The 23,689-nt window shown below is 49.5% G+C and overlaps 8 protein-coding genes across 8 annotated transcripts; 5 read left to right on the top strand and 3 right to left on the bottom strand.

The window, feature by feature from the left end:
• The first annotated feature begins 3,760 nt into the window (after window positions 1-3,760).
• DACRYDRAFT_22381 (uncharacterized protein) lies at window positions 3,761-4,518 on the top strand. Its single transcript, XM_040772768.1, has one exon. The coding sequence runs from the start codon at window positions 3,897-3,899 to the stop codon at window positions 4,335-4,337; it is 441 nt and encodes a 146-aa protein (XP_040628859.1). The 5' UTR covers window positions 3,761-3,896; the 3' UTR covers window positions 4,338-4,518.
• A 51-nt stretch (window positions 4,519-4,569) lies between these two features.
• DACRYDRAFT_100200 (uncharacterized protein) lies at window positions 4,570-5,898 on the bottom strand (the record flags this gene model as incomplete). The annotated part of the gene is made up of 3 exons (XM_040767435.1): window positions 4,570-4,795; window positions 4,848-5,436; window positions 5,545-5,898. The coding sequence occupies 3 exons, from the start codon at window positions 5,896-5,898 to the stop codon at window positions 4,674-4,676; spliced, it is 1,065 nt and encodes a 354-aa protein (XP_040628858.1). The 3' UTR covers window positions 4,570-4,673.
• Window positions 5,899-8,747: 2,849 nt separating this feature from the next.
• On the top strand, window positions 8,748-8,897 carry DACRYDRAFT_52513 (uncharacterized protein; the record flags this gene model as incomplete). The annotated part of the gene is made up of 1 exon (XM_040775115.1): window positions 8,748-8,897. The coding sequence occupies one exon, from the start codon at window positions 8,748-8,750 to the stop codon at window positions 8,895-8,897; it is 150 nt and encodes a 49-aa protein (XP_040628857.1).
• An 800-nt stretch (window positions 8,898-9,697) lies between these two features.
• On the top strand, window positions 9,698-9,952 carry DACRYDRAFT_52480 (uncharacterized protein; the record flags this gene model as incomplete). Its single annotated transcript, XM_040775112.1, has 1 exon — window positions 9,698-9,952. A coding segment is annotated over one exon (255 nt), but the record flags the coding sequence as incomplete, so codon positions are not given.
• A 1,228-nt stretch (window positions 9,953-11,180) lies between these two features.
• DACRYDRAFT_15919 (uncharacterized protein) lies at window positions 11,181-12,639 on the bottom strand (the record flags this gene model as incomplete). The annotated part of the gene is made up of 6 exons (XM_040771147.1): window positions 11,181-11,255; window positions 11,300-11,383; window positions 11,591-11,785; window positions 11,844-12,026; window positions 12,079-12,403; window positions 12,467-12,639. The coding sequence occupies 6 exons, from the start codon at window positions 12,637-12,639 to the stop codon at window positions 11,181-11,183; spliced, it is 1,035 nt and encodes a 344-aa protein (XP_040628855.1).
• Window positions 12,640-13,410: 771 nt separating this feature from the next.
• On the top strand, window positions 13,411-14,151 carry DACRYDRAFT_29625 (uncharacterized protein; the record flags this gene model as incomplete). Its single annotated transcript, XM_040774319.1, has 3 exons — window positions 13,411-13,469; window positions 13,539-13,644; window positions 13,753-14,151. Coding segments are annotated over 3 exons (564 nt in total), but the record flags the coding sequence as incomplete, so codon positions are not given.
• Window positions 14,152-16,867: 2,716 nt separating this feature from the next.
• Window positions 16,868-18,983, top strand: DACRYDRAFT_15917 (uncharacterized protein; the record flags this gene model as incomplete). Its single annotated transcript, XM_040771146.1, has 5 exons — window positions 16,868-16,992; window positions 17,199-17,396; window positions 17,467-17,725; window positions 18,516-18,689; window positions 18,738-18,983. 5 exons carry the CDS (start codon window positions 16,868-16,870, stop codon window positions 18,981-18,983), a joined length of 1,002 nt encoding a protein of 333 aa, XP_040628853.1.
• Window positions 18,984-19,222: 239 nt separating this feature from the next.
• On the bottom strand, window positions 19,223-22,170 carry DACRYDRAFT_15916 (uncharacterized protein; the record flags this gene model as incomplete). Its single annotated transcript, XM_040771145.1, has 10 exons — window positions 19,223-19,305; window positions 19,355-19,461; window positions 19,509-19,600; window positions 19,633-19,657; window positions 19,839-20,035; window positions 20,102-20,317; window positions 20,387-20,470; window positions 20,597-20,844; window positions 21,130-21,242; window positions 21,512-22,170. 10 exons carry the CDS (start codon window positions 22,168-22,170, stop codon window positions 19,223-19,225), a joined length of 1,824 nt encoding a protein of 607 aa, XP_040628852.1.
• Window positions 22,171-23,689: the final 1,519 nt, after the last annotated feature.

Raw genomic sequence — 23,689 nt, 5'->3', positions numbered from 1 at the left:
ATCAAATGGCTTTTGAGTTCATAGCTCATCATATGTTGTGGCAGCATGTGCATGGTCTCACTGATTGCTGAAGTTGCCTTTGAGTTGATCAAAGATCTGATTTATGCAGTTCACCATGTATTCATGCTCAGAATCATATGGGGCTTGCCAAACATGTTTCCTGCAATTGGGAGACATGAATTTGGGGTCATTCAGGGGTCTGATCAAATGGGCTTCATCACTCCATTTTGGGTAGAGGAGGTAGTTGCAGTCCAGTGATCTGGACATATCTGGTTGGTCATGATGAACAACCCCACCTCCAGTGGGGTGTGTCAGGCCAATATTCCCACAGCTATTTTCAGGTCTTAGAGACCATTGCGCAGCACTACAGACCCTCACTATGCAGGACAACACACCCCAGCAATGAGTGTCAACTCCCACGGATATTTGGCATGACAACTATTAGGTTTCCACAGGTGACAGGACCACCCAGGTATTTGGCATGATGACAACAGGTCTCCTCTGCAACAGGGATCGACCCACATGGATATTTGGCATGCCAATGCCTGCCTTAGAGAGGTATCCAGAGACTGGTTTAGTATAGAGTACAGTTTAGATTAGCTAGTATAAGTAGTTTCCAGAAACTCCTGTATCTAGCTTATTCTGCCCCTTATCTGTTAGCATTATATGGATCCAATTATTGGTATACTGGCAGACTGGACTTGACTTAGCAGATTTTTGACTTGACTTATTGTGACTGGACTAGACGGACACCAAGCTCCAATTATTGTATACCAACTTTTGATAGCTCAGCTACAGGCTGACTCTGGTATTCCTACTGACTTTCCCCATCTCTCCCCTCTTTCCCTAGCAAGTTCTCACTCACCACCCATCAGACTGATATTTCGGACACCTTTTGGGTTGGATCAGCAATAGAGACAAGCTAAGGCAGAAGATCCTTCCCAAAGTGCTGGGAATAGCAAGCCAATATGGTGGGAGCAGAGATGAAAGAGCTCCCCCTGCATGGTCGCTACTTGGGTAATGATGTCAAGTTGGCATTGGGTAGGCAGCTTGCTGAATTTGTGGTCAAGGTGCAGTCCAGGTATGTATTCCATGAGGATCCATGGATGACCCAGTTCATTGTTGGTTGATAAGGACCAAAGATAGATCTCCAGAATACAAATGCTTGTTTTTTCTGGAATGGGCATCAGCATATGGCAGATCAAAGATGTCGGTTGAACTACATACCTCTTATCATACCCATGGTCATAATCTCAGACTCAGTTTTGAGAGAGACTCCAGGCACAGGTTTAAGCACCTTGGCAATCACAACTTGCTTCCAATCACTGGATTTCACGGTATATTTGACAATGACACCAAATGAGCCATCACCAACCAAATTGTGAGTCAGTGCAGTGGGAATTGATGCATCTGCTTTTTTCCAAGTCATTGACCATTGAAGAACAATGTTGTCCAGATACTGCAAGGGAATGTCAAGCACTGCATATGCCTGCTGGGTGCTGGTGATTGGCAATTCATGTTGATCGCACATGTTTGTTGAGGAGGAAGGTGGACCTACCTCCAGATAGATCAGGTAAGGGTGAGAGTCGGCGAGGCTGTGCGATGGCAGCGTCGTTGACGATATAGGCGTCAAAGTAGAGGGGAGAAAGTAGAAGGAAAGAAGCTGAACTTCAAGTGGAGCTCAACACCGTTGATGGCGAACGTGAGATAACAAGCGTGCTGAAAGACGTTGCAGCCACACGTCCTTCAAGTGTGTGTGACATAAGGAACGCGTCAGCACGTGACCGCATGTGTCCTGCTCTTTGGGGCGAACGAGACATTCCTCTCTTGTCCAGAGATCCTACGACGCAGTGCTTCTCTTCCCCTTTGTCCTCAATTCTTCACTGCCTGGTATTTTGTACAGCGTTGGTCTGCCCTCTCTGCCCAGCACATCGTCCAGCACTCTCGGAACATCAGACCACGCACTGGCATGCACTGAGGAGCTGGAGGATATGATCAATATGATCAGCCAAACCCGTGTTGCATTTGAACTGAAGGCATGGTTGTGTGCCTGTATCAACAAGCCAATTTCGTAACAGAAAGAAAGACAAGCCCGAACGCGCTCCCACCCTGCTCTTTCCTAATTCCTGCCAATCTACTAGAGGAAGCGCTCGACAGCCTGCCCCTAGCTGGCTACTTTGAGGCACTAGCAGCCAAAATACACGTATGCGTCTTCCGATCCTCCCACAGGAGGATTCTCCCTAATCCACGTCATCCCATCCCATTCCGAGGCGAGCGGGAAATTGGCCAACAAGCCCCGTCTTGGTGGAGATGCGAAGGATTGGTTGACGCTCGAGCCGAATTCTCTGTTCCTCCCACCATTCTATGTCGGAGTTCGTGTATTGCCGTATGATGAGTTCATTCATTTACATAGTATCACCCTTTATCCATGCCGATCCTCCTTCGTATCAAACACCGACAAAGAGCTCACAGCATCCTATCCCCTAACGCGCTAGCAACAAGCTAACCAACCCCCTGTGCCACCCGTTGCGCGAATGCACACGGGCATTCAAGTGTAGAGCCAGAGGTTGCCAGACCATACTCGCCAGATCGTAACAACAGAGGAGGGATAAGCTCGCTTCCTAGCTCATGAGTGCCGCCCGCGCCGAGACGTCATGAGCACAAGTTAACGTTGATGAAGAACAAAAAAAGCGGCAATGGACGTTTGCTCCGCCTGGAATCAGGTGACAGGTGGACAACTTGTTGGACAGGACTTGTCAACCATTCTCTGGTAACAAAGAGAGTTTTTGTGTCGGATCATAACATGTCAGTCCGTCCGGCCGAGCTCCCGGCGTTTGGGGCAGCAGGACGCGGATAAGGATGCCGTATGTCCGTCCACAACTCGGGCTGAATGTTCTAATCGGGTGCCTGTCCCGTTTGGCCCCTGAGGGGTGTACCATCTTCCCAGCTTCGTATACCCGTCTCTAACAGCGCACCTTCCTGAGAGCCTAATTCCCTCTCTGGCACCAGCGCTTCTTCCCTCTTTTAGTTCTTCCCCTCCATGGTCAAAGAGGCCTTAGAGCGGCGATACGGCCTGCGATAGGCCCTTGGTCGTCATGCCACACTCCTGCCGGCCCTGGGGAACGCTTCTGTCGCGGGTCCCGCGCGGGAGTCTATGTGCGCTTAGGCTAGAGCGTACTTAGAGCGGCCACAAGAGATGGCCTGGATGAGGGGGAAGGAGGGGGAAGACAGAGGGAGGGAGGGGGACGGTGCACGGGTTTCGATGTTGTCCCTCATTTTACTGGCTAGTGATGAGACATATATAATGCACCGATGAGCTAGCAGATATGCCCCACGTACTGTCTCACTTTCCCCTCATTCCTCCGTGTCAACCTTGTCTCACCTTGGTGAATTACTTCATCAGCACATCACCGCACTTACCATTAATCGCCTATCTCCGTGCCGCCCCACCGCATACATCTACCCCTCATCAACGTCCCCCTCCCCCCCCCCTCTCATCCAGCGAACCACCATGGGCGCATCACACTCCCTCCCCCACCCACCATCGTTCACATCCTCCTTCACCCATTCTCACCCCTACATCCTCAGCGTGCCCATCTCCCATCTTCCCCTCGGCTGCGCATGCGCCAGCACAGACTTCCTCCATGCATGCATACACGACCCAGCAGCAGAAGACACCTACATCACGAAATGTGAGTATAACATGAGCGGGGATCTCAACGGGCATCATTGGCTCGTCTTGTGGTTAGCGGGGAACGACGATGACGAGCCTGTCGCTGTTGTCGTCTGGGATGCAGACCATGATCAGGAATCAAAGGACGGGCAGAAGGGGAACAAGCCGCGGTCCGCTCCTTTGCCTTCAATTCCGAACATGGCTGACTTGGCACAGGCTAGCAATGTGGGCAGAGATATTCGCCTCCTGCCTCGAACCCCGCACGTCATACCTCAAATCTCGGCGTAACGTGACCACAGTCGCCCAACAGCCGTACGACGACGCCGGTATCTCTCTTCTAGAATTCGCGTTGCTCGCCCAGACGGCAGCCCGGTTGTACCCGACGCTGCCTACGGTCGGCCTGCCCTGCAGGTGGACAGCACACGTCCTCTTCCGGGCGATGGCGGCTCTCGCTTCCCAGCCTTTGCCAGCAGCGTACATAGGCCGGATCAAGGGGTTTGATGATCGACAGGTCGACCTTGTGGTACAGGAGACGAACCGCGCTATGAGTGAGCATAGGACGAGGACAGATGTGGAGAGGTTGGAATGTGGCATGGGAGTGGAGAAGAAGGTTCGGGAGAGGGTGATGTTGATTGGGCTGAGCTCGGCGAGGAGGGCAGCGTGAGAGAGCAAGAGAGCGAAAAGGTTTGCATTCACCGCATTCAGGATACGGTTTGTCCAAGGGTTGTCCAGACTGGATAGGGTTCCTTGCCCATCCCGTACTGAACCCGAGAGCAGGTGATATGGCTCAAGAACAGGTCCAGCACCACTATGGTTTATAGAATAGCTAGGACGGTCATTGGAATAGGTAATCTAATCTACTCATCAGTCTATGCGTGCTCTCCACCTCTGGAATGGGGGTAACGCGTTTCGGATTTTATCAGTTATGTGAGTGAGCTGGTCGGAAGTACCAGCTCACTCGTACAGGGTATCGCTATGACATATTGACTTTTAAAAAAAACTATTCCCTACCAGCAGCAGCTTTGAGGGCCGCAGCAGCACCGACAAGAGCACCGGGGATGGCCGCCGTGACGGGGGGGATGCCGAGCGTAACACGGACGATGTGGCCACAGAAATGAGCAGCTGAAGCAAACGTTAGTGAGTGCATTAATAACGTTTGCAGACATCAGCTCACCACACTCTGCCACACCATTGGCGATGGCCTGTGCGTTGTCACGCAAGAGCCCGGGGACCTTCTTCGTGAAGGTCCATACCTTCTTCCCACCCGTCTTAACAGACTCCTTCACCTGCGAGCGCTTGAAACGCAGGCGATTGCGTTCGAACGTCAGCTTCTCGCTGACCTTCTTCTTGGGCTGGGCGGCGTGGAACTCTTTTGCCGCCTTGCCCCTCAGCTTGTGTCCCTGCGCCTCGAACTCACGCTTGTGAGCAAGGAGAATGCCCTCCCGTGCCTCAAGCTCCTCCTCAGCTCTCTTCTCTGCCACACGACGGTATCCCAGTGTCGTCTCGAGAGGAGCTATGCGCTCCTTCCTCTGCCAGCACCTCTTCTTTGGTCGCCACGCGAAGATTAATCGCAGGACGACAGAGCTGCTCGAGAACGTCAAGGGCACAGGTGTTGGGGTCGATTTCGACCTCAATATCTGGGGCCTTGGAGGGCCCAGATGGCTCGGAGCCACTGGGAACGGCAGCAGGGGTTGGCTGGGTGTGCTCGACGACCTGCTTGGGAAAGATCTGCAGGTCGTCAGCGCGCAGAATGATGAGCTGGCCTTCACCGGCCAGTAGCAGAGTTGTGAGTGAGCTGCCTTCACCGGCCAGCTCACTCACATAACTCAGATGCGAGTGAGCTATATGCATCATGGAGAACCGGAACTTACCTGGTCCACGCGTTCCACCGTCTGCTTCTGCGCGAGGGCAGTCTCCAAGCCCGCCCTCACCTCCTCGACTCTCATCCGGGCGGCGTCCGCGAGCCCATCCTTCAACAGCTGCTGTTGCTTGTCCTTCCGGCCAACCAAAGACGAGCCCTGCTCTCCCTCCACCACCTCAATCACAGGGGCCTTCCCCCCAGCCTTCCTCGTATCCTTCACAATTTTCTTCGCGCTTCGGGTGTCATTGAGCGCGGTGATGAGCTCCGCTGTCACCAGGCAGAGCTTGGCTTCGTCCACAGGCCCAAGGGGGTGGAGGGCAATGGCGGATGAAGGGGGGGCTTCTTCCATGACGACTGCCGACATTCTTGACCATTTCTTGACAAATTTCTATCTTTCTTGACTGTTGAGGTGATGGTGGTTGGAAAAGGAGATGGAGAGAGAGCAAGGGTCCTAGGGGGAAAGGGGTTAGTCCGCCACTCATGAGCTCACGAGTTGAGGGGCGGTACACAGGGGCTTCTAACATATGTTGTTCATTATAGAAATAATGTACTAAGATACTCTTACCTTCTAGCGTGAAATGGTGGGAATTTCTGTGAGTAATGTGAGTGAGCTGGCCGAGCCTCATGCTTGGCCATGCTCCACACATGAGGCAAGCAGTGTTGATTGTCGTGCAGAAGCTTTCGAGTCGGATTTCTATGTCGTCCACCGGGGAAAGAGTATTAATGTTAAAGTCAAGCAGAAAATCCGTTGAGGACAGCAAAGAGCAAGTAAATCGGTTTGTTTGATCATACAGGTAAGTCGAGGAGGACTTCAAAGAATTTTGTGGTGCTCAGGGTCGTCGGACTTGGCAAAATCCGACAAGGGTGCAAAGGGGTGAGCTCATTGCCTCCACCCCTCTGACCAATGTTGAACTCAAACCACAACATCTGCCTAGCTGCAATTATCAATTTGTTTCTATATCATAGTCACTCTGTAAGTTTTGGTTTGATTTGTGCATACTAATACATGTTAGCTAACTATGGGTTGCAGGAACATCACCATCATAATGGCCATGTCTTCCTCAGAAGGTGCCATTTGCTTGGATGGCCAGGGGTTGGGTATGCACAAGTTGTAGTGACTTGTATGTACTTGTCTAACTGCTTGATAGATCTTGGCTCTGTGGTGCATTCCTGTGGACTACCCTGCCCCCTGGATGTGAACAACATGCATGCAGGGGGCAGGCATGTAATTGTCCATGGATCTGACCAGCTCACTCACATAACTGACATTGCCTCTTGCCTGTGAGGGGGCCTGGCTGCTGCTACTGCAGTCAGCTCGACAAATTCCGCTGAATCTGTGGACTGTGTCAACCACCTTTCTCTTTCTCTTCTGTCAGTCTCTGACCAGCTCACTCACATAACTGTCAACTTCACCCTTACCCTGCATGAGGGTCTGACTACTGACACTGTAGTCCACTGCAACCCTGAAGCTGCTGATCTTGCAGCTTCTGACCAGCTCACTCACATTATTGGAGAACCTACACTTGGCCTGTGCAAGGGCGACCTGAATGCCTGCATCACTCCCCCACCTGTCTACAAAACAAATGACATCCCTAGGGCCCTGAGCACAATCAGTCTGGACTTTGATGATTTCAATGAGCTCCCAGAGTACACCCCCACTGCACAACCCATCATTTTGGCCCCTATGTACAAGGCAACGATGGCAGCAGGTGTCTCTCTGCAGCCCCCAGAGAGTACTGTCACTGTGGCCCCTCACATCATCTATCACATCAAGGCTTTCGATCCCATTGCTGCATGCATACAGCTAGGGAAGATGTAGCAAGGAGGAGGGAGGTGCAGAGGGAAGAGGAGAGAAAGGAGAAGGAACTCCAGGAGGCCAAGAGGTTGGAGGAGAAGGTGAATAGGGAGTGGGAGAAGAGGACTCAGGAGAAGATGGTGAAGGAGGAGAAAAAAATGTGGGCAAGGAAGGCGAGAGAAGAGAAGAAGTTTCCCAGCAAGATTTTATCATCATCCTTTCTTCCCTGGCTTCTTGCTGGCATTGATGGGGCAGTCACCATATCCACGTAAATGTTCTTGTCCCCCTCTTTTTTGTTCTGCTTTTTCTTGTGCTGCCTCTGGAGTGCAAGCATCATCACCCCTTGACACCTTTCTAATCTGTATCTATGCCTCGAGGGCAATAACTAACTGATAATCCACTCATTCAGTAACTTCAGGGCCCATTAGTGCAGCAGTGCTTGCCCACCTGCAGTATCCATCATCCCATGAGTTCCATATGATTGCCCCCAACAGATTTGATGATGTGGCTCCTTGCTCTCCTCCTGACAATGAGCTTGACCTGTACCTCTAGAATCCGCCCTCTTTGGAGTAGGAGACATGCTGTCAACCAGCTCACTCACTGACCAGATATCTCCTCCTGTGCCCCCTCCTGCCTCGCCTTTGATTAACTTAATTTCTATCCTGCTGACTGACCCACCTTCTTCTCCTCCTATGGATTTTGACCTGGATCCACTGCCAACCAGGAATTGGGATGCAGATGGTGTCCTGGTGGAACAACTAGCCATCCCCCTCCTTATTGCTATGGCGCAGCAACCCCCCATGCAGCAAGAACAAATGCCCTTGGATTGCTACTGGAACATGCATGCTAATGCAGCTGTATGGGCTATATGCCTTATTCTCCTACATTTGCATGCATGCTATCAACTCCCACATCTTGTGTGTGATTTCCTGGCAACAATCCTCCATGATATCTTGGTAATCCTCCTTGTGCTCCAACTGGTCAATACCTTTGTGCCCTCAGCTGCTCCTCCTCACACCTTGAGAACTATATACAAATGTTTGGGAATGTGGGACTGCTTTGAGGTGCAAACAATATGCCCTACCTGCTGGGAATTTGAAGATTTCACACAGCAGCAGGCTGATGGCAATTTGATGGATGAACTGGGTTTAGAGGATGATGTTCAGGAAGAGGATTGGCAGAGACTATGTTTGCATTGTGATACTGCTCTGTACTCTTTTGCCCCTCAAATTGGATATCCCAGGCCTTGTAAGGAGGTCTCATATGATCTCTTATCAGTGCAGCTTGTGGATTTCCTTGAATTGTGGTGCAAGACTTATCTGGATCACACTATTACAAGGGGATTGTACACCTCTTTGCAAGATGGCAGCATCTGGCAAGACATGAAGGGCCCTGACGGATCTCTCTTCTTCCCTTGCATGTGTGAACAAGCCAAAGAACAAGATGAGCTCCATCTGGGAGTGTTGGTGTCAATGGATTGGTTCAATCCCAACCAGTCTAGCATTGCTGAAGCACACTCAACAGGCCCACTCTCTGTCTGCATTGCAAACTTACCCCCAGAACTCTGATTTCAGGTTCACAACCTCATTTTAGTTGGCATACTACCTGGTCCCAAGGAGCCAACTGCTCAACAACTACAGTGATTTCTCTGGCCTTTGGTTGACAATTTGCTTGTCCTCTGGAGAGATGGTCATCAAAGACTACTGCAAGAAGTATGGGGTGAGATGATCAGAATTTTGTCACCTCCCTTACTTCAATTCTGTCCACATGGGAGTAATTGATCCCATGCACACATTTCTTCAAGGTGTGTGCCTGTGTGCTTATCTCATCAGTACTGAATTCTACACAGGCCTTGTCAAAACACTGTGGTACTTGAACTGGGTTGTTGGTGGCAAAGATCCACAACACAAGCAGGTAGTCTTGTGGGAAAGGACCGAGGTGGGCACTCTTTGAGAGTTGGATGATATCCATGCCATATTGGCAACATTTGAGATGCCATCTTGGTATGCTCATTTACCCTCACAGGTCAGGTATCCTGGTAGAGGCAGCCTGCCTTCTGATGAGCAGAGGGCTTTGGCCATACTATATGGCCTGGTCGCAGTGCACTCTCCTTCTGAATACTTACTCAGATCTGACAAGTACCAGATTCTGCCCATTCTCCTACAACTGGGATCCAAGGCACATCCCAAAGCAGTGAGCAACTACCTCAAGCTTGCCTGTGTACTCAAAATATACATGTGTCGCCAGCTCCAGGAAGAGGACCTGGTGCAGGCATCCGAGCTGTATAAAGAATTTTTCAGAGAGTACATTGAGGTGAGTACCCTGACTAGCTCACTCACATAACTGATGTGGGCTGATTGCTATATAGATCTATGGCAAGCCAAATGTCACCCCAACGTTTCATTGGTTTGTACACATGGCAGTGCAGCTGCAATCTTATGGACCACCCCATTGTTTTTGGACCTTCCTCTTTGAGAGGCTCAACAAGGTTCTGAAGACCATTGAAACCAATGGTCATAAGGGTGGAGCAATCAAGCTCACATTTGCTAGAGAATTCAAAAGAGAGATGAGCCTCTCCCAGATAGTATCACCTCCCTCTTTCAGAACTGGCCTTCCTTGCTGATTCAATGAACACAGAATACCCTGCTGGCCACACAGCATCAAGATTCACTCACATGCTTGGTTGCCATGCAGTTGGGCAAGCAATCCTGGGACATTGCATGGATTGGTATGCTAGCAGCCATGGCTGCAGAGGCAGAGCATGCTGCAAGTGAGTGAGTGCATGGTCAAATTGTCCACACTGGGGTCATGAGCAAAGTTGACAGACTAGACTGCCAGCTTCAGGACGTGCTCTTCACTTGGTATTCTTGCAATCACTCCAATCTCAAGCTTTGCCGACCTTGCAAAGCTTCCCCCATCCCAGGAAGCTGTTTCCTGAACACCAAGGCAATCTTCCACTCTGAGCTTAGACTGGAAGGAAAGCGTGTACTCATGGCATGACAAGACAAGCACAACAAGGTGGACTCACTTGTACTATTCCATGCCCAATGCAGCACCCAGCAGGTTGGAGAACTCTGCCAGGTTTTTGTTCATGGACAGAAGGGTATGACTGAGCCACACATGTTTGCTGTGGTTGCCTGGCTCATACCTCTGGAGGAACAAGTACCACATGCTCATCTCTATCAGTGGCTGTAAGTTCTTATGTCTCCATTTCAGGAATGTCTGACAATCCACCAGCAAGGAATTGGAAGTCAAGTTCTGGAAACATGGCTATTATCAGCAGATCAACAATGAAACTGGCCCTGATAGCATTATGCTGGCCCATGAACTATGTGGTATCACTGCCCGCTGCACCATGGAAGTGCAGGGAGAATGCATGTGGATAACTACAGGTCTGAGCAAGGTGATGTACTGTTCTCAAACCCATATCATTCACTCATAATTTTCTACAACAGACAGGACAGACAATGTAAACTACCTAAGTACATAATTTTTTGTGGGGAGGCAGGGAGCCATCCAAGATTTCATAGTTTTCTGGGTGCTGCAACCTAGTGATTATTTGAACAGGTATCATAATGTAGTTCTCCTGATCAAATAAGTAAGTCATCCAGCCTACATGTACAATGGCTCACTTACTGATGAATATAGACATCTTTTCTTTGACCAGCTCACTTACATAACAGCCATTACGCAGAAGGACTGACAATCTCCCTACAAAAGTCCACAAGCCTTGGATCATCTGGCCATTCCATCTCCATCTTCCAATCTGTCTTGCTTGACAAGTGTGTCTGTGCCCAGTTCTTGTCCAGCATGAAGCCATATGGCTCCTGATCTGGAAGCCTCAATGAAAGTCAACCCAGATCAATGTGCTTGGTCTCCCTGCGCAAGATCTTCTTGTGAAGCAGGAGCTTTTCCCATTCCCAGTACTACTGGATGTAAGACACATTGAGCCAACAAACAAAGAACTCACCTTTTGATTCATCCATTCTGGGCAGCACACTTTGTATATGTCAAGATTGGGATCTTCCTGCTCAGCTTGGGATAACATTCCTGTCTGGAAAAGCAGGGTATGCCATTCCTCATTTTTTGTGTCATCTTTGTCACAACTTGCTTCCTCACCTTGCCAGTCCTACAAGTTCTTGCTTGACAACTGAATACTCAAGCCCTTGCTGGTCACAGGTGTCTTTCAGCATTCAACAAAGCTTTCCTGCCCTCTTCTCAAAAGTGAGCAAGCACAAACAGGAACTGCATTATCACTTACATTTCTGCACCATTCATACTGCCAACCAGCCCTCTTGAGTGCTGCCTCCTTGACCCCTCCATCAATCTTGGCCACTTCCTGCTTGGAATAGATTGCCTTCATGTTCCACCAAGCTTGATGAGCCAGCTTGTTGAGCACAGGCACAATGATCCAGCAATTACAGTAGAACTCCTCCTGGCAGAAAGCAGTTGGACCCTGCAACCACCAGATCAGTTATGTGAGTGCACCGGTCTGACAGGAGATCTATACTCACCTCCTCCTGGTCCATGAGCAGCTGTACTGCACTGTTGCAAATCAGCACATTATCATGATAATGGAGGCTCTTGTCAAAGTCAGGGATCTTTGGGGTGCCTTCCACCTGAGGTCCATTCTTGCTTGGCATGATCCCATCTTTGACATAGCCAACCTTGCTGTACAAGAACTCCTGGAGCTCATCCTACTCCAGGTAAGTCATTGTCTTTGGGGGTTAGATGATGACTGATACATACCTGTAGGTGTTTTTTCAACTTGAGGTCAGACTTGTCCAGCTTGTCATCCTTCAGGTCAGTCACCAAAGGTAAGTTCTTCTTCTTCTTGTGGCAGGGTCTTTCTTTCTCAAGCTCACAGATGTGCTTCTTCAGATTCTCAATATCTTCCTTGTCAACTGAGGACACTGAGTTGTAATGAGCACAGGAAGAACGTTTAGTGAGAGGGGAGCTGTCAGGAGTCAGAGGAGGGAGAGAATGTGGGGCACCAAGAGGCAAGGCTGGAGGGGTTGACAGGTAACTGGAGGTGGGAGAGGTTTGGGTTGGGAAGGGGTTGCCATCAGGATCACTAATGGAGAAAGGGAAGGAAGGTGAGTTATGTGAGTGAGGTGGTCAGGGAGAGAGAGCTCACACTGGCCAGCCTCTGAGACTCTCGATTTTCTGCCTTACCAAGATGATCTCCTCATCAAGCTTGCACTCAAAGCTATTAATGGGAGAAGCATCTTTTCCATGCAAGCCACATAACAAGTTCAACCTCACTTGCAAGTTGTTGAGGGACTTGTCATCCCAGGAGGCCATAGGCATGTCAATGAGGAGAGAAAAGGAGAAGAAGGGCAAGCAAGGTATATGCATGGCAGCCTGGGAATGGAGTCTTATAGATGGTCAATGTGGAATGGAGGCTTCTGTGATATCCCAATGTAAGCTGAAGTAGGATATTAAATTACTATGTATGGCAAGATGATTGGCAATGGCTAGCCTGAGAGACATCACACCTGAGCTTGCTCCCCTGGAAAGTGAATAAGGGAAAAGGGCATCACCAAGGGAGAAGGCAAGGTTAGTTATTATACTACACAGTCTAGGTAGGCAAAGAGGTCAATTGTAGCTAAACTAGTTACAGACAAGGACACCTATTCTGCATCAGGTCAGGTGACCTTGTCCCCCTAGAAGACTGTCAGGTAAGGACCACCCTGAATGCAGTGATTGTGCATGTGTGTTTGCACGTATTCCCAGCATGGTGCATGGAAGATGGAAAGAAGGTATCTTTCTCATTTATGTGTATATTCAATGGGTCTTGCATTACTGTAAAAACTTGAAACTATTGTTTGTTGTTGTCTTATTCACTGTGTCCGTGATGGTGGAGAATCAAAGTCAGTGTTCAACTGAAAAAGACAACCTGAGACGACGCACCAAAAGGGGTTAGTGGCAGTGTCAGGGCCCAACAACATTTGCACAACTCTTACTTAACTTTCTGCCCATTATCCTTTCTTACACGCACACTACTTCTAGCCCTGGAAGATGTCCGCCGGTCCGTCCAACACCTCCATACTCGGACAGAGCAGCTCCGTTTGGGAACAGAAGAAACGGCAAAAGAAGGCCCAACTACAGGAAGTGGTGTTTGACGAAGAGGCGCGTCGGTACGTTTTTCGCTCTTCCTCGTACGTGAAGGAAGAAGTGGGTATGGGGCTGATGTTGCTTGTGCGTAGGGAGTACTTGACAGGGTTTAGGAAGAGGAAGATGGAGAGGGTCAAGGGGAAGGTCGAGAGGGCTAAAGAGAGAGAGCGGGTGGAGAGGTTGAGAGATCGAGCAGAGGTATGTCTCTTCCAACTTCGCTTGTATCTTTCTCTTCCCCTCCTTTTCTTGTGTTTCTTCCTTGGAAGTTTATGCGATTTTTTGTGCAGAGTGCTCATGCTTGCATAGAAACGGAAAGATATCCGCGAGCGAGCGCTAGAGAATGCGCGCCGGGTCGAGAGTGCGCTCGGGGCTGTCGACCTCCCCGGTTCAGAAACGTTAGACGACACAGGCGCAGAAGGGGGGAGGGAAGAAGAGGAGGAATACGAGGGCGAAGAGCAGTTCGCTACTGTCACGGTCGTGGAGGATTTCGACCCTTCTGTGGAGATGCATGGACTTGTATCTTCCACTGTCCCAAAGGATGCTGTGGATGAAGAGGACGCGCGACCGGCTCCGAAAGTCCAACCCTTGGAGAAGAAGAAAACGGCGATGGCGAAACCGAAAGAGCGCAAGTTCAGGTATGAGACCAAGGCAGCGAGGAGGAGTGCGAAGGACAAGGAGCGGAGTAGGAGGAGAGAAAAGGGCGATGAGAGGGAGAGAGGTGCTAAGACTGGGAGAGGGAGAGGGCGGGGGAAGGGGAGGAAGTAGAGCGGACGACTTGCCCTGTTCGGGGGGGTTGGGGAGAGGATTTTCCTGCGGTTGGCTCGCAGTGCGGAAACCCCCAACTTCGACTGCCAACTGCCAACTGCGTGCTATCGGGTCGTCCGTCTTTCGCCCGTAATCTAGTTTTCTTCAGTTTACGCATGCATGAAGCTCATATCTGTCCCTAGGCGAGATTTGAATGGCCCAGGCTAATGTCATGGTATTCGATCAATCTGCACCGATCATCGCTGTCTCGTGTCTTTTCGGGAAATGCCTGACGAGCGGTTGGTCTCGACCATATCCAGCACTTGTTTATAACAATCATGCACCTTATATCCGCCGGTATTTATTCGGAGAATGTCTGAAGCACTTGGTCTCAATCTTGTCGGCCATGCAATAATCGTATACAACAATCATGCAACTCATATCGAGCTCGTGTATATCCGGACTTGTGTATATCCGGACGCCTGAAGCAGTCGGTCTCAATATTGCCGTGAAATCCAGTACTCGTGTACGTCGATCATGCAGCTCATATCGAGCTATCTATCCGGAGCATGCGTGGAGAACAACTGGCCACGATAAGCAGCACTCATTCACTTATCTCAAATTCGGATTTACCCGGAGACTCTGTGAAGGACAGATGGCGCCGTTCTAGCGTGCCACACATCACCAGTTCCGAATGGTTTCAATTATCTCAAGTTCGATCAACCCGGAAAATGAAGCCGAAAAGCCTAGCACACGAGGGTCTACATAGGACGCCCTACGTTCCGCGATTTGGCGTCTCACCCGTCTAAGTATGGACAGTCTCCATCTTTGCTTGTACTATCCTGGATGGTCAGGAATGTCCCAGTAACTGCAAAATGGTCCACATTTTGTATCCAATCAACACGCCGCAACCCATTTACGTCCGCGAAAGAAGTATCATTGAACACGTCTAATCAAGCTCCATGGACTTGGCCCTGACTACTGGGAACACATGCTACACAGTTCCCTGCTTCGGTTGCCCATCTCGGCGGATCGATCCTGGGATCAATTCAATGCGTCAAAATCGAAGAGGAACCACAATGACGACAGTGCTGCGTATTTGGGCATCAATTCTCAGCCGCGGCCACCCTGTCTCTATCACGATGAAGTGTTCTTGCGCTAAATGACACCTTGTGAATCCGCCTTTGGGTCTTTCTCACACCTGGATGCGGTGCAGCAATCGCATCTTGGAAGCTCATTGAATCGCATCATTGGCGATCTCGGTACCCGAGTAACAAGTGAGAACGTCGCTCAAACATCTTCCCGCAAGCTCCACACATCACCATTGTTCGTTCAAATGTGATATTCTCTGAACACCCCAGTCCGGTCGAAACACGTCGTTTCGAAATTTCTTCTGTAGCATCCGTGTCTCCGCAATAGAAGCCTCAACGCCCCCAATAGTATTCCTGAATGTGCCGCGAATCGCGAATCTCCGATCACCCGAGACCGTTGTCCTTTTCCGCTCAATTCAAACCGAAACACGACGATGCATGCTGTTCAATCCTGCTGAAGAATTGTTTCCATTCTCACTGAGGTTCTTCGTAATCAATTCGAAGCACGCATGGGTTTAGCTTGGCACACGGTAGCTATTTGGTAGCCCTGCGCGGCTGGAGTATATTCTTTTGCCCTGAGGTTCTTCCTCGCGATCCCTTGCCTGATGGGAATCGAGATGCGTTATTGTTCTTGCATTTTCGTTGCAGACTGGCACCCGGGCGTGTCCCTGGTACACGCTACCTGTCTCCTTATTCAGTGGCTCTATTGACGGTCGAATCTCGACATGCATTTCGGTTCGGTTCGGCTCGCCGGGTTTTTGGGCTTGCAAACCCTGAACGACCCTCGCGTGTCCGCCAGTTATGCCATGAATATCCATGAACAAACCCAATTATTTTTTCCTGCAGTCCGGACCGTCAAGAAGACACAATATCCAACAAATAATGACATGGACCACCGGTAGAATCCACGAATAATTCTCCGAGACACGAGAAGCTAGCTGCCTGATGAGCATTTAGTCGACGACTTTATGTTCTATCACGCTCATCACGCTGATGAAGAAGCACATGAAGTTGCGTGCCGTTGATGACCAATCATTGCATTGATGATTCTCGCAAATTCTGCGAACGCCCTTCCGGTTAACGTTGTGACGCCACATCTCAGTCGGGTATGGGCAGACTCCACGGAAAAGATTTCGTTCGGGCCGGTTCAGCTTACAATCACCGCGTTCCGGAGGGTGATGGGCCGGGTCAGGGACAGACCCCCACCCCCCACAGATGCTGTTTCTAACCCCCCTTGCCTAAGCCTCTCTAATGCTAGTCCTGACTGTCAGTCCCACCCTGTCCTAGCCACAGCTCAGAGTGCATACCCGGGAGTGACATAATGGCAATACAGATCAAATGTACTAGATACTTCTTACATCTGTGAAGGCCATCTAACATGAAACCCTTCTTATGGTATTCCAGCTTCTCTGCTTGAACCCTGGCCAGAAAAAAAACCATTACCACCTGCAACAGGAAGCCAATGTGATCCTAAGCAGGCCTGCCTGCTTAAAAGACTCCTCCATCCCACCCCCCTCCCCTCTCTCATATACCCTTCTCCCCAATCTGACCTTTCTTGCTTGACACTGACTCTCATCTTGTTCACCATGAACCCCTCTTCTCTTTCAGGCCAACCCATTGCATCAATGTCCTGCACTCAAAGGCAGAGGCTCTTGCAAGCCCTCCTCCATGCAGAGAGCCAGGAACAGAACACCCAAGGCACTGACAATTTGTGAGTAATGACCATTATTCTCTGGCACAACTTCTCAAGTCAACTCACATTTGCAGAGTCTTCTTGGAAGGCAACCTCCCATCTTCTCCCTTTCTCCCCTCACAAGTGGACTCAACGTTCCTCCCTCTCTCCCCTTCCCCAGTCTCCTCTTCTCAGTCCATTCCTTCCACTTACCCACCCTTGGCTGACAATGTCGACAATGCCAGTCAAATTGTTGGGGTGTCTCCTCCCAAGGCACCCCCAGCCAACCCCATGTCTCCAACCCAAACTCAACTGACTGAGGTCCATCTGATGCCCGAAGTCTACCAAGCCCTGCTAAACTGGATCAGTGCTCTTGAGAAAGTGAAACACCATCGCACAAGACTCACTTTACCTGAAGACTCTGATTCAGATGACAAAAACATGTCAGTCAAGAAGAAACCTTATCTCATATCAGCTGTTCCAAGAGAGACTCTGTCTGAACTTGATCTGAAGACCAGAAACTATCTCATCATATGTCTCAGTGCACACACTTCAGAGAGAAGAGACTCACCTCAATACCCAGGGCAAGCTGCATGCAGTAATGTATGCCTCTGTTGGTTACACTGCTGGTGGGATTATGCCCAACTCCACTGGTCCATTTGTCAAGGGCAAGGCATCCTTTCTGGTTCCAAACTTTGAGGGTGGGTTGAATCATCCGGACAATAGGAGGATCATGGCTCAAGCTGCCCAATTGGTCCTTGCCCATGAGATGGTAAGTGGGGGCATCCTTCTCAGCACAACTTCTCAATGCAACACATACCAGGGTGAAGATAGTATCATCACTCAAGCTCGAGTCTGAGAGGCTTGGCTAGACATCTATGTCCTATGAGATTTTGCATGCATTTGCTGGCCAAACATGAAGAAACTTTGGAACAACCAGAGGAGGTCACAGCAGGATGGAGGTTCTGCACAAGAAGTCGAAAGGAGACATGCCTGACACCATGAGAGGCTGTCAGGGCACCAGCTCATTGCTTGGTCAAGAGACATGACTAAGCCTTTATGACATGGAAGTAGCTGGTATACCTTGGCATGTGCTGGAACCTGCTGGAAGGATTGGATGGTCAGGTGACCTGCTGTGCATGGCTGTGCATGACCTCATATGACCTCATCCTTGGTCATATGACCTGACCACCTGACTAGGCTGAGTAAGCAAGATGTTCTAGCAGGTTCCACCACAGAGGTATAAATATAAGGCCTACTCTGCCTGGGGACTGTCTCTTCAGACTTGGTCTCTTAGGATCATCCACAGGTACCTATACTGTAGATAGGTCTTAGTCATCAGGTCTACTCCACTTCCTTGTTGCCTGCTTAGACTCTTGGCACTCTTAGGTGAGCAGACTTAGTCAGCCTGTGTTGCCCTAACAGAGGCACAGAGTGGTCAGCAATGCTTTCTTTCTCCACATCCCAAACACTTACCTGAGCTCCAGCATGCCCAACAAGTTCAGGCCAGGTTAGAGGCATGGTGTATTGAGCATGGACTTGATCATGATATTGTCTGCAAGAACCTGGTGCATGAGAGTTGGATGGGGGATGATTGCTCTGGTGATGAAGATGGAACCAAAGGGCCTGAATGGTGGGCCCTGCTCTACAAATCTGGTAAGATCTCTAAGCAAGAATGTGATGACCCAAAGTTGGATGTGTGGGAGATGAAGCAGCTGTACTGGATGGATCTTAAGGTTAGATGATCACCTAATGCCATGGTAGAGAGCTGATTTACCCAACAGTACTGGCAATTCTATCAAACTATCCTCACTGCCTATGCAGAAAGACCAACTGGTCAGAGCTGGGTTAAACAACTCAAGACCAAGTGTGTTGATTGTGGCTGCGTCACCAAGCATCTCCCCACCAACATCCCATGGAACTTCATCTTGAACAAAGACTTCAAGAAGACCAAGATGCTCAAGATTGTCAAGTGGACAGTCTGTGCAAAATGTCCTCCTGCTGTTCCCAAGCACTTGATCAGGGAATGACAACCAACTATGTCCTGGTTCCAGCTGGGATGTAGCTGGTGGTCAGCTGAATTGAGAAGTTGTGTTGCGAACAAACTAAACTCAGACACCATGTAAGCTCCCTGTTTCAACTCAATCAAAGGATTGTCCATTTATAGGCATGAGCTTCTTGTTACATTAGCCTTACAGTCCCAGTGAGCAATCACCCCACCTAATCTGAAGATCCCTCTCCTTAATTCCACACTCACTTCTCCATTATCTCACTCTTTGTTTACAATGAGTGACCATCCTGTCATTAGTTCAGTCTTAATCCCAAGCCAGTATATGTCTGAAGTGCACTTTACTAAGGCATGTGGTGATCCAGATATGGCAGCCATCCACATTGAGCGTACATTGAGCAGCAACCCCACTTATTTTGCTTGCTGATATGATGGCATCTGGTCCTACATCATTCATTTGGTACATGTCATATTGCCAGAAATTGACCTCCAGTTCCTTACTGTCTCAATGGTGAGATTCATGCCACAAGATATGGGTGATGCTTACAATCCTTTGTACAGCTCAGCATGTGGTGGTGTGTCTTGCAGAGGAACCAGCCAATTGACAAAGGTGAAGGTCTGTGGCTCTTTGACACCAGGCTGCACATGTCTCAGCACCCTATGCAGCTCACCGACCCATTGGACTCCTGGTTGCAGCTGGAAAAGCAGTAACAAGTCTGCTTTGCTCTGTCAATCCTTGTGACTTGCCAGGATGTGTCTACCTTCCAACCTCAACTCTGGGAAGAACTGGCCTCTGCTGTTCAAGAATTGGCTTTGAGCAGGGGCAGAAGGGTCTCCAGAGTGATACAAGCTAAGCTCTGGGTACCTTCTTCCATACCAACTTAGCAATTCATCTTGAACTTCCCTTCCTAACGTATCAGTGTGCAATGTCCCAGCAGCAATGCAGGGATGGGGATGGCCAGACATATGGGGGTGAGACTGTGCCGCAAAGGTGGCTAAGGTCCCTGTGCATGTGATATCATGAGAACACTTTTGGAGCTCAGTAGCAATGAGTCTTGCCAGGGCATCCTTGGTCTGGTTAGCAAGTATTGCATTCTACAGCTATCAGTTAGACTGGCCTTGCATTGTGTGGCCACTCACCAGCTGGGCCAGCCCCATCTCCCATTTGAATTCCCTTGCAAATGTGATCTCCAGAGAACCACCCTTGTGACCATTGGTTTTGAAATCCTTGAGGATCTTGTTGAGATGTTCAAACAGAAATGTCCAGAAGCCATGGACTGGCCCCAGCCACTGAATTTGCTTGTCCATATGGGTTACCCAATGGAAAGTGGGTGTTGTGTTGACCAACCCATAGATCTGTACTTGTAGTCAGCTCTTCTTCTTGGAGTTGGTGTTGAATTGAGAAGTTGTGCCATGTGGGCTCACCTCAACAAATTCCTCAAAGTATTCCCAATAGAGGTGCACTGCTCTAGCGAGTTTGTGGTCATTCACTTCATGTCTGGTGTAAATCTTCAGGATGGTTGCCAGTTTCAAGAAGTTCCCAGCAGCCTTGGCATGAACTCTTTGATTGGCTCACTCCAATATGGGAGGTATCTGATCCTTGTTAGCATGCTCAAGGTAATGGTAACCACTTACCACTGCCAGACCATACAGAATGGCAATGGCCCTCCACTCATCAGAGGTGAGGCTGCCTCCTCCAGGTTCACCAACCTGCTTAGGCAAACGTGCAAACCATCCCAGCATCTCCAAAGTTGCCAGTGCTTTGTGGATGGCATCTAACTCTTGTAACATACCAGCCTCAGTCCAGCTGTGCAGCACAACCTTTGTATGATCATCCTTACCTCCCTGCACCCAAACCAAGAACCACAAGTTCTTCATTAGGCCTACACATATATGAATGACTGTTGAGCAGGATTGAAGGACTCGCCTAAGAAGAATGTGTGCATGGGGTCAATGACGCCTTGCTCAACCAGATTGAAATAGGGTAGCCATGATAGCTTGAACCATTTAATGCCATGATGTGAGAAGTAACAATTGATGACCTTGGGTGGTGCACCAGACTGCTGTAGATTGTACATTTGGGTGGCTTGTCACTTGTGGAGCTCGCCATCACAATTGGGCATCCCTGTGTTCTCCCATCCACAATGCAGCATGTCTTCTTGGATCACCTTGCACTGGGTGCAAGGCCAGCGCCAGTGCATCTGGTCTGTGAACCCACACATCTTCACCAGTGCAGGGTGGTCGCACACCACTGCCAGCAATGCAACTTGAACCTGGTGACCTATTCCAAGTGTCAGTGCCAGTTGGAGTTGAATTGAGAAGTTGTGCAGGGAGCAGGCAAGCTTACCTTGTGGATACACAGGGGTATTCACAGATATGCCTTCCTGCCAGAGATGGAGGAGATTGTCAACAAGAGGCCAAAGGAATCTTTGGAGCTGCTCAGCATTTGGTTCATGAGGTCCCGGAATGACTCTGATTAGGCACAGATTGTGCACTCAATATCTGGGGGCCAAAAATTATATGAGGTTGACAATGGTGCTAGACACTCACCAAAGTTCTGGGGGAAGGTTGGCCACACAGATTGACAAAGGGCCAGATGAAAGGCTGGCTGCCATTGCTGACAAGTTTGGGTTGAACCAGTCAAGAGACAAGAGCATGCCTAGATGAAGTTTGGCTTGGGATTCTGCTTGCAATCTTGTCATAGGAAAGAAGGGCAAACTGTCAGGACACTTGAGATTCTGCCATACCAAACCATCTTGAATCCTTGAGTAGGTACCAGGAACACTCTCTGAATCCAAATAGTCTTCACAAGCAGCTTTGAAACTGGGCTGTCCCAAGAAGGCAGCCAGTTGTTGGGAAAGGAGATGATAAGGTGCTTGACAATGTGGGTGGGGGATGCCAGTCTTGGGAGGCTCCTTGTATAGCTCAGTGTTGCAGTGACGGCATTGTCTTTGCCACCTGTCATCCAAGGTGGATGATATGGGCAGGTTGCTCTCTTCTCCAAGATCTTGCAGAAGTTCTGCATCTGGTTGATCTTCCAGGAAAGATTTGAACTCCCAGCAGCTGAGACACAGAACTTTGGAGGTATAATCATCCAAGAGCCCTAGCCGAGTATACATCATCTTGAGCGTAAGAGGGGGGGGTGTCTTAACTGGGGATGTGGTTTGGTTGGTCAATCCTCCAAAGTACTCCAGTATGGCATAGAGCATGGCAGCCAGGAAAGTGCATGCTACATGGGGCAGCTGGTACCTCGCATGCATATGAAGAAGGAGTAAGCAGATAGCTCTCACACCTGCATGCCTGTGCAAGCTCATGTAGCCTTGAAAGGGGTCTTTACATGACTTCTGTAACCCATCATCCATCACCATGGGGGGGAGCAAGATACCCAGTGCATTGACTCTCAGTCCACCATCATCATTGATATTCCCCACCTCAAATTGTGATGTTGACTGATGGTTGATGTTCATGACATGGTCCAAAGCTGGTACAGGGAGAGATAGCAGTGACAAGGGAGGTGTAATCAAAGGCTGCCCATCAACAGACTCAGGGATTTCATTTGACCATGAGCTCAGGGATGCCAAGAGGGGTGAAGTGCTTGGTGATGATGATTTGGTGAGGTGGGAGAGCTGAGGTGATGGTCAAGATGGTGATTCAGGTTTGATGCATGTTGATGGGTCACAATCTAACCCATCAACAACATCAGGAAGCCAAGCAGAATTGGCCTCATCATTGTATATGCAATCCTCTGACCTCAACACCTCCACTTGATCTGTCACTTGCTCCACATCCTCCTCTTGTTGATCATATTGGGAAGGGTTATCTTGACTTGCCCATCCAAGGAGGGCAGATTGAGCAGTTGCAGACAAAGCTATTGTGTGTAGATGGGACCAATAGCTTTGTTGTGTCCATGACCAGCCACCTGGTCAATACTGGTTCTTGCACACCATGCAGACACACCAAATGGAGGTTTTCATGCTGGAGAGAGCCTTCATTCTCTTTGGGAGGTTGACCATAGTAGAGGAGGAGAGGGGGGCCTCATTAAGGTTGACAAGGGGTGAGCGGGAGAGGAAGAGAGATGAGTGCAGGGTGATGTAAACCCTGACAATGACACATGATTGACCACAGACAACACATAATCCTCAGATCTGTATCCCCATCAAATGAGTGTATTAGCAAACATGATCAGCCCTACAGGCTGACAGGCTGGCAGCTAAATGAGGTTTGAGACAATGAGAGTGGGCCCACCTGGTCTGGGGGGTAAGATGATATCCATGTTTGAGCATACAGGCTATGAGGGTAACAGAAGGAAGATAAAGTAGAACATTGGGAAGAGGGGTTGCTAAACAACATAAAAGGGCACAACTGACACCATGTACTACTTTAACCTTTGCTGATTGAGGACTGGCTTGTGTAGCATGCTGGAGGGCTAGCCCTAGGTTAGATGCAGATGTTGAAGTGCTGGGTACGAAGGGCAGGCAGGTTTGGGATCTTGGTGTGTGCTGCTGCCAAGGCAGTAGCAGCCAAGTGTTGCTCCAATGCCCTGATGGCTGGGGCATTCACATCAAAGGGAAATCCAGGTCTGAGAGTGGTGACAAGGGCAGCAGGAGCCACAGAGGATGATGTGGTTCCCTCAGGGCTAAGAGGGGGAGACTGGGGAGACCATCTAGGAGGTGGCGCCTCATGGGAGATGTAAATAGGGAGAGGATCACAGATGGAGACCTCACTCCC

Source organism: Dacryopinax primogenitus (genome assembly GCF_000292625.1).
Source record: "Dacryopinax primogenitus strain DJM-731 SS1 chromosome Unknown DACRYscaffold_9, whole genome shotgun sequence".
Classification (NCBI taxonomy): domain Eukaryota; kingdom Fungi; phylum Basidiomycota; class Dacrymycetes; order Dacrymycetales; family Dacrymycetaceae; genus Dacryopinax; species Dacryopinax primogenitus.
This window is presented reverse-complemented; position numbering and strand designations above follow the sequence as displayed.

Excerpts from the sequence above, each read along its gene's own strand:
- DACRYDRAFT_22381 (XM_040772768.1), top strand. The coding sequence starts at position 3,897 with ATGTGGGCAGAGATATTCGCCTCCTGCCTCGAACCCCGCACGTCATAC.